General features: G+C 41.0%; 1 protein-coding gene across 1 annotated transcript in view; it reads right to left on the bottom strand.

The window, feature by feature from the left end:
- Nucleotides 1-13,602, bottom strand: part of LOC119651710 — a 48,474-nt gene that overhangs the window by 14,837 nt on the left and 20,035 nt on the right. Inside the window, exon 2 of the mRNA XM_038055423.1 lies at nt 6,981-7,127. Within this exon, the coding sequence (XP_037911351.1) occupies nt 6,981-7,127 (147 nt within the window). The remainder of the gene's footprint in view (nt 1-6,980; nt 7,128-13,602) is intronic.

Genomic DNA, 13,602 nt, shown 5'->3' with positions numbered 1-13,602 from the left:
TAATTTTTTCGATACTCCACATGATTAGATGCTGAGGAACAAATATTCACTCCTCTATTGCATGAATGGAGAGCACCCTTTTAAACTCAACTTAGAATCACGCTACTCGTTGCATAAACAGACTTCGCAGGCTACATACTTTTACTAAACTCTGTGACAATTGCTTCAGGGGTTCGCGAGTGAGCCGGTGTGGCAGGTGGCGGATGGAGAGGTAAGTAGACATCTATATCATTTTAATAAAGTTTTGTTTTATATATAAGTGCAGCAATGGTGTTGATAATCTCTCAATGTTCAACGCGAAGGGCAAACATATCAATCCTTTTTCAAAGGAAGGATAATTGTCGCAATAAATCGCAACCTCATTTCAGCTCCCACCGACGCAAAGTGAGGTTACGAATGTTGGCTAAATATATATTCACATTATTCAATTAAATTATTCAACATTACTCCCTTACTAAGTACATATACATACACATATATCCGGTCGAAACTTGTAAAGAATAAAGCCTTGATCGAACGGTACTAGCTATCATACAGCTTGGAACAAAGATACTTGTGTTGTCTGAGATTATTAAGAAGAAGCACAGGATGTCCCAAGCCAACAAATGCATGGTGAGAGCTATTAGGATACTTTATAACAGGTTGCAGAAGGAAGAAAAAGCTTTAAGGAATGGCCGAAAGTTGTTTTCCCAAAAAGCATCACAGCCGGCCTAAGGGACGCCTAACAGAGTCGCTATCGACGTTGGGAGATGAAACCCAAACATGATTGTTGGTGGTTTAACCGAGTGGGCATTCGAGTGGGGAACTAGAGAAATTAACGAAAGGACCACATTTTACTAGAAGCTTTTATGCATCCAGACAAATGACTGACCAACGAAAAATCTGACTTTTGTCAGCCCCAAACCGAGACATAACATTTCACCATGTCCAAAGTCAAAGCCGAGAAGGACATCAGTATTGCCAAAACAGTGGTTTAACAAACATTCCTATGGCTGTGACTAGACCATACTAACAAGACAGGCGGCTTGACGGGGGGTATTGATAATTCCGGGAGAGCTCTGGATGTGACAACAACTTGGCCCAGCCACCAGAGACCAGCTGCCAGAAATCTGCAGTGAAACAGGGGAAGCTTGTGATATGTTAGAAACAAAAATAATAGGTAAGGCATTACATTCGTTTTATGGGAAACTAGAACAAGAGCCCTAACTTCATTGTTACGAGTCGTTTCGTTTAGTGGATTTACTACAGTTTAGAACTGTGCTATATGAGCACATGTCGTGATGGGGACCTGCATATTTTTTTCAAATTTAGTAGGTAGGTAGTTTCTGAGAATGGGTCCATTTTTAAGTTTCTATTTTTTTTCTTCTTTATTATCTTAATTGGCAACCGGCGTCAAAACTGAAACCAATTTCATTTCACTGTTTCATTGGTGGAGAACCTAAATCTAAATCAAGATTATCCATTTATTCAATTGGGAATCCATTTCAGATTCAGTTCTTAACGGACGAGCCGAAGTAGGTCCATTTTGTCAGTACTTTTGACCGTGGATTCTAGTCGGCGTCGTCTACTCAGGCATCCAGACAAAAAACCGCCTCGAGCAAAATACTTCTCCAGGCAAACCGCCTCCGGGTAAACCACACTCAGGAGTCGAGGGGAAAGGACCATCTGTTGAAGCTAATGAATGGGTCTCGTATGGCAACAGCATTCCATCAGTTTGCAATAGTGATCGGTGCGAACAGCTTAGAATGAAACTCGTCTTAGCTATAAGGACTGCATCATCGCAAAACATCAAGCTTTGAGTGAGTGGGTACATACTGTAAAAAGATACGGATATACCTTGCTAATCAAAATACGGACGATTGGCTCAGGTAGTATAATTCATATCTCAACGCTATGTGGGAGGACCAACGTCAAGGCCGCGTAAAGTCTTCCACTGATGATACGAATTTGGTTCAAATTGAAAGCCAAAATAGACGAAGATCCAAATAGATTGATCCAATAGATCCAAAAAATAATTGCGAATGAATAGGGTTCGAATGCCGTAGCTGTGTCACCAGTGTTTGATAAACATTTGGGATACACGAAAAAATCTTCTCGATAAGATCCACACATCTTTAAGGGGAACCACATATATACAAATGGCTAAAAAACTAAAATAAAATAATTCTTCGCGATCCCATTCATATGAGCTCACTTCGTTGTGGTATTGGCGAATTGATATGTGATGATGACTACACTACACCCGATATTAAATATGGGACCAGTTTAGAAAAGTACTAATTGAGCCCTTTCATTTGATACCCCACCTGGCCACATAATTCTATAATTCCCTAATATGTCAAAAATAAAAAACAAGTCGGGAAACCGGAAGCTGGACGCTTCAGGTACGAAAGGTTTTGTGTATTTCTTAGTACGTAGCACGTAATATATGCATATATTATGTGAGAATATCCACTTTCGGATGATATTGACATTCATAGTCTTGAATTTGCAAAGAAGCGACAACTTTGACGTATTATAACTTTGTTAGTAATAGTTCGATTTCCACCAAATTTGGTGAGACCATGCTCTATGTTATACCCTATATTGTTGCGTGGTGCTAGGATGAACCTAAGAGGGTCTTCCTGCCAATTACTAAAAATTATAGTCATATACTATTATTAACTTTATTTGTACAGATATCAGTACGGAAGGTATTTCGGAGCCCAGGCACCATATAGTGGCAGCCTACTGATTTTTTTTTTAATTTTTCGGTTAAGTAGTTTCTGAGAATGGTCCCTTAAAGGAATGATCACTTTCAAGCCCTCGCACTCCTTACCTTTCCAAAAAATGTCAAAACCAAGACCGGCTTCGGAAAGTATTATTAATCTAGACCTTTAATTTTATACCCCACATGACTATATTTGATGAAAAAAAAGCGCCGCAAAAGAAATTACGCCTGCATTAGAATCGGGAATCGTATCATCATTTCCAAGCCGGCCATCAGATACTTGGGGGTGATAATAGACGGAGGACTTTATTTTAAGCAGCACATAGAGCATACTTGTAAAAAAGCATCCCCCACGAGTATGGCTCTGGCAAGGATGCCGAACGTAGGAGGCCCGCGGCATACTTGCAGGCTACTCATGGCCAGGGTGGTGACCAGCTCTATCATGCTTTATGGAGTCCCAGTTTGGGGAAAAGCACTGCAGGTTTTAGGCAATACACATAAACTGAGTACGGTTTACAGAACCGTAAGGGTGTGTTCTGCCTTCAGGACCGTCTCAGACGATGCAGCGTTCGTCATCTCGGGAATGATGCCGCTTGACATCCTGGCAACCGAAATGATGAACATTTATAACACCAGGTCCATCGCTCCCATATTTCAGGTGAAAAAAGTCGAAAGAGAGAGATCTATAAGCAGATGCCAACAGCCATGGAGGAGGTTTAAATTGGACACCTCGCCTAATTTTCCAAACTGCGACGGGGTCCCTTTGGGGGGAAACTTTTGAAGATTTCCACCTCCCCACAAAAAAAAAGATAGACAGACAGACAGACATTAATCCGATTTTAATAAGGTCTTGTGTTTACATAAAACCTTAAAAAGAGGAACACTCTTCAATTCTAATGAGATTTTAAATGCAGTAAAAGTCGTGTCAGAAACAAGAAAAAAACGATTCATTCCACAAATGTGAAATAGGGTGATTACAGATTTAATGATCTTCACCACCGGTCAGGTTGCATTCACCCCTTGGTGGGGTATGGCGGTCAACCACACCTACGCGCCGTCGCTCGCGCTTACGTGATGCCTTTCAGCTCCTCCCATGACTTCCCAAGACGCTCGCACTCCTCCTCTACTGCTCTGCGCCAAGTTCCCTTGAGGGGGACCCACCTGTCGGTCATCTTGGGAGAGTGGATAACACTGCATGGCGTAGTCCGCAACGTATTTGTCGCCCCTCATTCAAGTGTGACCTATTCACTACCACTTTCGTCCTCCGATCACAGCGCGTACGAATAGCAGGTCTGTACTCTGACCAAGTTCTTCGTTTGAAATAGAATCAGGCCAGCACTCTCCCATGATACGACGTAAACAGGTATTGACGAAAGCTTAGAGTTTTTGGGTAACAGTGGAGTTCACTTTCCATGTACTACTTCCACATAACCTGAATTTCCAGATTTTAGATATGGCAGCCAAAGCGAGGGTCGGGTAACATCCAGTTCGGTGCTACCGTCGGTACGCTCCTTAGATATACTAATTGATCGACGCTTCCATGCTCTGCCCATTAATGCATATATGGAGAGTGCGGTGACTCGTCAGACTGAGAGCATTGGTTTTCTTGGTGGTGTTATCTTCAGTCCAACTCTACTTACCTATTTTTCTAAATTCACAGCCATTTGGCTAAGGTCCGAATGTCATCAGCGTAGTCGAGGTGTTTGAGGAAGGATGTCATTGTCCATTGAGCTCCTCCACGTTTTCCGCATAAGGCAGCATGAAGAACGTTACCGATAACAAAAAAAAAATAATATCCTCCGAGATTTTACCTCGGTGCATATTTTCTGCCATTATATGTTGTTTTGATAATACCAATCAGTTTCTCCGGAATGTCCCTCCTACAAAGAGCACTCCAGATACACTCCCTGTTCACGCTATCGAAAGCTTTCTTGAAGATGGGTTAAGGTCAGGGGTATTTTTGGATACCTAGATAATAGAACTGACCCGACTTTTGCAAAAAATCACAACCATATTCCATAGGTGCAATTTTATTGGTAGCACAAGAATGTTTGGGAGAAAAATGACGAGGCCGCATCATTCGAATCTGTAGTCGGACAGCGTTATCAACGTTAATAGCAATACCTATCAAGCCATTTGGTGTGAAGCTTTCATCTGAAGCTGATGAACTTGATTGACTGAACGAAGCACTCCTCTGTAGGTACCAGGCCACGAATTTCATTAGCAATAAGGAGGCTGATAGACTAGTTTGCCAAATGTTTAGTTCCAGAGTGGTGGGAACAGGGCTACCATTTAGTGTCACGGCATCCATTGCCAAGTGTGCTTTAAAAGGTGCGATGGCTCATGCAGCTACATGGAAAAATTTTCCTCGCAAACGTTAAAGTAACCTAAATCCTGTTTAGTACAGTGCTGACCACAGCCTTTCCGGGGTTATATTTAGTGAAAAAAATTACGTCTACTTTTGTATGATCCCCTTTAAAATGCATGCCTCATGGGGTCCATAAATGGAGTATTCTCACCAAATTTCCTGGCAATAAGTATAATCGTTTCCTTGTAAATTATGTGTGGCAGCCAGACAGACCGACAGATGACCAGACATACAGACAGACAAACGGATAAATATACGGCACACAATCAGGCGAACAGATAGACAAACGAAAGAACAAACAAACAGGCATATTGGCTGGGTGACACTTTTTTGTAAATTTTTGTAAATCCTTAGATGTGAAATTACACATTGGGAAAAGAAGCAAAGTTTCTGTAACGTTATGGATTCGATCAGTAAGAAGCAACTACGTGAGACAAAGGCTAACTAGAACTAATGCTAAAAAAAGTGGGGCATTACCACAAAATTCAACAAAACTGTCTCTGCTACTGACACGGAATCCTTTAGCATTTGCTTGTCATTTATTCACATTATTAACCATCGCAGCTTGATAACATGCTGCCAAAGAGGTGAACTTTATTACTCCCCGACGTTCGTGAAAAGTCAGGCGGCAGTTAATAAGCTCTAGCGGGACGAAGTGGGCTATGAATGTTGCGTTCCTAGAGCCCAGCTATGTTTGGCCTTCGCAATCCAGGGCCTTCGTCCTGATTCCATTTTTATTTCTGTATCATCCGCACACAGTCGTCCTAGTTGTTGGTTTCAAAAATATACCCTCGCCCGTACGTACTTAACTACTCTGCAATACCCGCGCAGTTGGAGGAAACTAGAAATCGATGGGGAAACTTACTAATGGCATATTCGCAACCGTCACGTTATGGCGAAGGGACCATTTCGCCTTGGTTTCTATTTCATTAGTGTTGGTAATCACGAAGATTACTCGTATCATGTAATGTACTTACAGAGCGAGTACACTTTCACTTTATTACTGTGATTTCGTTTTCTGTTTTACATTTCTTACTCCTTGTCCTTTGCCAAGTTTTTACGCATCGAAATTTTCTGAACTCATTGCTACACGTGCTTTGGGTAGCCACGAGCCTACGATTGTGGCTAAAGAAAGTGCCCACGTACTCCAGCTGCTATGGAGAAACACATCAGGAGAAAAACTGGAGCGGGAGATCGCCCGTAATCCCTATACTTACAATTTGCCCGTTATCAGGAAAATCTCAAGTTCCGGTCATTCGTTCCGAAAGTAAATGGTAACCGATTATAATTCTTCACAAATTCGATTACGGGGTAGTATTCGCTAAAGGTCAACTTCCTTGGCTTCCTCTTTTTCCGCGGGTTCATCGGAAGGTGACGTACAGTAAGGTCACCTAAGGAGCCTTGCGCCATTCTTCAATTGTTAAGAAGGTATTTAGGTGACCATTATTTGCGAATTTGATATCACGGCGGAAACGATGCGGTTTGCGGCCATTTATCATTGTTGCTAGAAGTCTTCGATCTAGATTCGATGTCAATGACTTGGCCTTTCGCGTTGTGGTGGATTAGCAAAAGCAGGAAACCATTGGAATCTCTATGTAGGCTGTTACACGCTTCTCAGTCCTAAAATGTTGTCCAAATCACTCAGTACACTGCATTCATTATGCAAATATGCAAATTTATGCCCCACGTTTCAGTGTTATTCAGTACCTCTGACTGCACCGACCTACGTAGGTTATACATTCATCACGTATGAAATACTCATACGCTCATACGGTGATATTTGGCACAGATATGGTGTACATAGGTTTGAATTTAATTTCAGTTCAAGGCTCTCTCTAAGGACGAGTTTCTCATATAAAACTTCCATTTACGCTATATTTTGTGGAAAGAGGGACGACTTACCTTTATATTTAGCGAAGCACTGACCGTTGACTGGGGCTGTGTTGTCACCGCATAAACAACGAAGCCTTGAGTCGTTGGGGTCCCTTACACAACTAGTGCTCTGCAGAGTGCTACAATCTGTGTGAGTGTTGCATTCTCGTCCTTTCACTAGAATGATAAGAAAAGAATATTTAAAAAGTATTAAGGACGATAGATACAATAGTTGAGCGTTCAGATAATTTATCCCGTAAGTAACTAGCAGGAGGAGATCTACACAAATTTAACCACTGGTCCCGTACTTGCTTATCATATCTAAGATTTACACTTCCTACAACTAATCTTTGAATCCTTTTCGTTTCAAAATTAATGACCAATATTTTCGATAACTGGACATAGTCAAAGGATGGTACTACGGTGCGCGATATACAGGGTTGATTCAATATGAAGGGTCCAGAGGGAAAAGGATGAGAAGCCATGGTGAGGTGTTTCCCAAAAAATGAAAAACTATATTTAATGTCTCCTGGTATTTTTAAAGTGGTCTAATACACTTGTTCAGGGGCTCCCTTAAGTTGTAATCGAAATTTGTTGTATTTAGTAGGAATTATGAACGAAATAAAAGTAGTAGGAGCATTTTATTAACAGCTCTGAAATAAAAAGGATCACATGCTTACAGCACACATGTCTACTCCTTGTCATTCATGTTTTAATCAAGGAAAATGTCATTCAGGTTCTCCCCAAAGTTTGAGCTGAAACTAATGAGGCTTTCATTAAAAACCTTTGCTTGGGGTTTCTCAAGGAACCTTTTAAGGTTCTGAAGGCCAAAATTTGAAGGATTTGAATAGGCAAAGGGTGATCGTGCAGGTTTTTTAAAGGTTGTCTAGTAGGAGCAGGTGTATCTTAATTTTTAAGGCTTTGTGTAAAAATTTCTATTTAGGCTTATTCTCTCTCTGTGCATATGTTTGTCTGCCTGTCACACGCACTTTCCTCAGAAATAAAATTTGGTGTAAAAGTGGGAACTTTGAATTCCCGGGCATACACTGAGAAACATCGTTCTATTTTGAGTTTAGTGGTGGGGGGTCTCCATTCATGCAAAGGCGAGTACAATTTTTTTTTCCTTGAAAATAATCATGTGGGATACCAAATGATTAGTCAGGGCGCTGGAAAGCGATCATTTCTTTGACGTAGAGATGGGCAACTCATGAGTGAGTCGAGTCAATTGTACTACTCAGTTCATTGATGTAAGTGAGTGTGTTAGTGTGAGTCAGCTGCTGAGGCGATATAAGATGGCTTGTTGGTGCGGTGTACTATGTGCATAGTGGGTACATTTCTGTTTTGCAAATGCAGCAAATATGAATATTGCACGTACGTAGATAGGTATGATTTCAGGGTAATCTTGTATCGTGCACGTGCACGTTTATTGAAGCGATCATTGAAATGTGCTGTGAACAAAATGTGTAAATATTTTAATATGGAATGAAGGAACTTTAATACGGGTATTCATAGATTCGACACCTAATATTACATATGAGCGACATTTTAGCAAAATGAAAACGTAATTACAAAGTCAGATCAATTTTCCGAATAAAACGTGATATTATTGAACAAGATGAGATAATATGTACATACAAGTGTACTATTGTCGGAAGCAGGAGCAATGTATGTCATGGAGTCTCGAATGAAACAACTTGAGTCTGGAATTGATTCTTTTTTTATTCACGTGTTAATTAAAACATCGGGTGATTGCATGTCGATAAAATTGGGAAATATTTCTCTAGGAATTGAGGAATGCATTCGTAAATACGAATAAATTCGTACGATGATTTTTTGATGATTCTAAAGTGGAAATTTGGTATTTACTCAAGTGAATACGAATACGCCAGTATTCTCACTTCCGAAAGTGAATACAAATCTAATCGTATTTACGAGTACGAATACAAATTTTGTTGATTTAATATTTCCAAGTGCGAATAACAACTTTTTTTAAATCCTAGTATTCGCCTGGATAGCGAATATTAGCGTCTTAAAGATATGATCATGTTGTACGTGAAAAAAATTAAAAGGCATTGCAGCTTCCATCTTGCATTTTTAAGGTTTTGTTTGCAAAACATTATTAACATTATTATTAAAATCGGTTCAATGTCTATCTGTCTGTCTGTCACACGCACTTTTCTCAGAAACGGCTATACTGACACGAAATTTGGTGAGAAGGTGGGAACTGTGAAGGCCCACACATGGAGTGGGTGATATCATTCTACGTTGAAATTTAGGAGGGGTCCCCATACATGCGAAAAGGGGCTGTAAATTTTTTTTCACCAAATATAGTCATATTGGGTATCAAATGAAAGGTCTCGATTAGTACTTTTCGAAGCCGGTATTAGTTTTAACACTTGTCAGAAAGGCGGGGAGTGGGAGGTGTGGAAAGTGATGATTTCTTTAATGGACCCATTCTCAGAAACTACCCAACCGAAAACTCTGAAAAAACTCATGAAGCTGCCTCTATATGGTGTCTAGGGCTCAAAATACTCACCATATCGATATCTGCCCAAATTAAGTTAATAATAGTATATTACCATATTTTTGGGAAAATTGAGTAAAACCCCCCTTAAGTTTATCCCAGATTTATAAAAGTTTGTAGTATTATAGGATAGTATAGCTCAAAGTTGACTTTAGCGTGTAAATTTACTGCTACTAAATATCAATATCACACTGAAGTGACTAGTCTGACATGCTAAATTCATATACATAATGGGGTACCTACAAGTGGGACAGTTCTGCATTCAAATATACTCATAGAAGAAGCAAACAAAACCTTTCATACCTGAAGCGCCGAGCTTCCGGTTTCCCGACTTGTTAATAGTTTGTCGCCAAACGACTGCGACTTCAGTGTATGATTTTTGATTGATTATGAACATACTTCTGTCATACTCCATGCAAGAGTGGACAGGATAGGATAGGATAACTTTCAGATAGACAAACCTTTCCGTGTGTACTTTGTGCTGCCCCACTCAGGGGTCACAGAAAACTAACTCGCAAACAGATTTTGATAAGATGTTATCGAGGGAATGGTCAATAAAAATAAATTGACATACATTGTTCGGTCCCTTCGAAACCCTGAGCCATTGTTTGATAGTACATTTATGTCAAAACAATGGAAGTTCAGCTGTACAGTAGATGCCGTCTGTTTTTCTTTTAGGCTTTTGTTGGAACTTTGTGTTTCGTTTTTAATGTTTAATGTCTACTATAAGACAAATTCGTAGTTCGTATTGTTAGAGGCTAGAGGGAAGATAAAGGGTGGTCAGAGGACTTGAAGTTATAAATAATATGTGAAATTTACATATTATTACGAAGTACCTTTGACAATTCGCAATAATATTCGTCACATATAGAATAAACTATCTGCAACATACTAGAAGACGAGGCTGAATAGTCCCAGAGAATTCACGAGCGGGAAGTGTCGACGACCGATTGCACTATTCTCACCCGACATATTCTATAGCATTTTCGACAACTTTTTTAAATTTTCGTCAGTATCTAGAGAAACTATTATTGGAGGCAATTCAGAAGATATACAGTTTGGGCTCAAATTCGATGTTATAATTCTATAAATGCCAAATATATATTTCTTTATTTTTTTCATAAATTATCACTATAGTATTACCAGAGACGATCTAATCTTTTGGGAAGCCTCTGTATATGAAAAAAATTTCTACAATATAATTAAGGGACGCCAATAACTAAAATGCATTCAACTGCATTAATGGACTACTTTGATTACCAAATTTAGTATCACTAATATCACTGTTATACACAATAACGGATTTTAAATTTATTACGTCACTAAAGAAAGGGTTCAAATTCACATAGGGGTCTTTCTACGTAAAAGTTTTGATTTTATCAAATTTCTTTTTACTTAATTTGAAACGAAGGATGAATGGTTTAAAACATGATTTCAATGGTTTTAGATCGAAAAACAAAATTTTAAAATTAGTTGCTACACAGAGAAGTAGAGTGAAACGGCATTTTCGGTGTTTTACGCTCTTCGATACCTTGCTTTTCTTTGGGCAGCTATCGAAGATAAAATCTTTCGTGGTTCATTCTTCTAAATATACAGATGAATATGTTATCCAAATGATGATGAAGCCTGTATATACAAGATAGTACTCCTAGAAACTGTGTATAATAAGAGCTACTTTGGATACGTATAACTCGTGAACATTTATCACGCTTTCAGTTTTTATAACACTTTTAATGTGAAGAGGCGAAAAACCTAAAACACGACCTGATAGAAATAAAAAAGAAAAAAAACCTGTTAGTTGTCATATTGGGGAACATAGTACTGAGTCTGCAAGTACTGCTACGTCAAAGTTGATAAATCCGATGATTTCGGTTGATCCAACCTTACAGTTCTATATAACACAATTTAGTGTTTTTACTTTTTGGCGCACCTATTAAGGGCAAACATATAGTGGAAATTGCTAAAACGCTGCCATTTGTACCCTTAATGAAAGGTTTTACACCATATTAAAAATAATCGGACTTGCTGCCAAAAATCATGCCCACCGTTGTGATATATATATGGTTGCCATACACCCTTTGGTGGGGTATAGCGCGTCAACCACGCGCTATCATTCCTGATTAACCGAAATGCGCTTCTGCGCCCCCACGCTCACATTTCTCCTTTACTGTTCTGCGTCAAGTGCCCTTGGTATCCACTCGTCGGCTATCTCGAGAGAGTGGATTCTATTGCATGGCGTAGCTCGCAAGTATTGACGAAAGGTTGGAGCTTTTGAATAATAGTGGAGTTCACTTTCCATGTGCTACCCCCATATAGCAACACAAAACGAACACTAGAACACAACAATCTCGGCTTGATCTTAGTGTTGTGATAACTACATTTCGAGATTTTAGACAGGGTAGCGAAAGCGAATTTAACGCTCTTAATGCGTTGGGCAACATCCAGTTCGGTGCCACTGTCGGCAGAAACCACGCTTCCATTGTCCATTAATGCAAATAAGGAGAGTGTGTTGACCCGTCAGAGTCAGAACCTTGGTTTTGTTGCTGTATATCTTCAGTCCAACTCTATTTGCCTCTCTTTCCAAATCCAGAGTCATTTGGCTAAGTTCCACGACCCGGTAAGGGAACAAACAGATCAGCGTAGTCGTAGTGAGGAAGGATGCCATTGTCCATTGAACTCCTCCACGTCCACCAGACAAGGCAGCATGAAAAACGTAACCCTGGTGGACTCCGTTTTGGACTTCAAAATCTTCTGAGATTTTACCTTGATAATAGCTTTTCCTTCCTGTGTAGAGATACATCAGATCAGATACATTCCCTGGTCACGCTGGTCTTGGAATCGATGAAGAGCAGGCGCAGCGCAGATTTAAACTCTGCGCACTGTTCTAAAATTATCCGTAGGGGGTTGATGTGGTCAATCCAGGAAATCCGAAGTAGAAATCAGTCTGCTCTCTGTCGAGCAAGCTTATGAGTTGTTCCTTGATCCTTTCCAAGATTATATTTGCAACGCTCCCCCTCGGACACCACCTTGTCGTGGTGGGGGAGCCTGTAGTAGTTTACTACTACACTAAGGGTGTCCAAAAATATGAATATGGAAACGATGGATATAAACTCTCCAAGTGGTAAGAAGTCACAGACTTCGAATCCACCCGCGACCATGAGCAATCATGTCGCGGCCGAGGCGCGGATTTTGGAGGCCTCACCACGTTCATATTTGCCTATAGAGCAATCTGTAGAAGGCATGCTTTCCGACTCAGTGGAAAGTTTGCATTTAGTGCCTACGGCGAAGTTAGCCAGAAAGGAAAGTACGGAAACTCTCAAATTGGGAGAAACTGGAAATCCGACTACGGCCGGCCCGTCCGCGGTACTACAGCCCAAATCTACCCGGAAGCGGAAGAGAAAGGCCTGGGAGAAGGGAACTTCGGCCATTAAGGAGGGGGGACTACAGGCTGAATCCTGCCTGTCAGAACCTTCTCCGCCATCCTTACTGGGAAGAGCGGAAGAACGGGAAGCTGGTGACGTGGACGCTACTGGTTCAACGCCAGTATGTGGAAATGGATCCAAGCGGTCCGAACACCGTGAACCTGGAAAGGCCCTAAGCCGACGGCAGAAGAGAGCACTGCGAAGGAAGATGAAGCACCTTGGGAATGAGGACATGGACGTGGCTGTACCACTAGGCGCGGTAACGCCCAGAGAAATCGGACGCAAGGTAGCCGAATCTCCGGCGGAAGGTGGGGATAAACTGGAAACCCCGGTAAGATCCACACTGGACGCACCAGACTCTTCAGTCAGCGGTAATGCGCGCAAGAAGCGTAAGACCAACACATCTGCTGTGGCCGACGCTTTATTGTGCTCCGCACCAGGGCTTACATCCACGCGTCTCGCGGGGATTAGAACCGGTGTGCCGGGAGGTCAGCAGGTCAAATCAGCGAGAGAGATCTCAATGAAGCTGGTCCCTCCCACAGGAATACGAACACGAAGGCGGGAAGGAAGAGGACGTATGCGCAAGCTGCGGCCTCTGTTCTGACTGCTGCCGTGGGAGTTTCCTCCAAGGATGGCAAAATGTCAGAGGGACAATTTACCATCCTCCAGGAATGCCTGTGGAAGAAAATGATGGAGCCTGGAACGA

Source organism: Hermetia illucens, chromosome 3, assembly GCF_905115235.1.
Source record: "Hermetia illucens chromosome 3, iHerIll2.2.curated.20191125, whole genome shotgun sequence".
Lineage (NCBI taxonomy): Eukaryota > Metazoa > Arthropoda > Insecta > Diptera > Stratiomyidae > Hermetia > Hermetia illucens.
The sequence above is the reverse complement of the archived record's forward strand: the minus strand, read 5'-3'. Positions and strand labels throughout refer to the sequence as shown.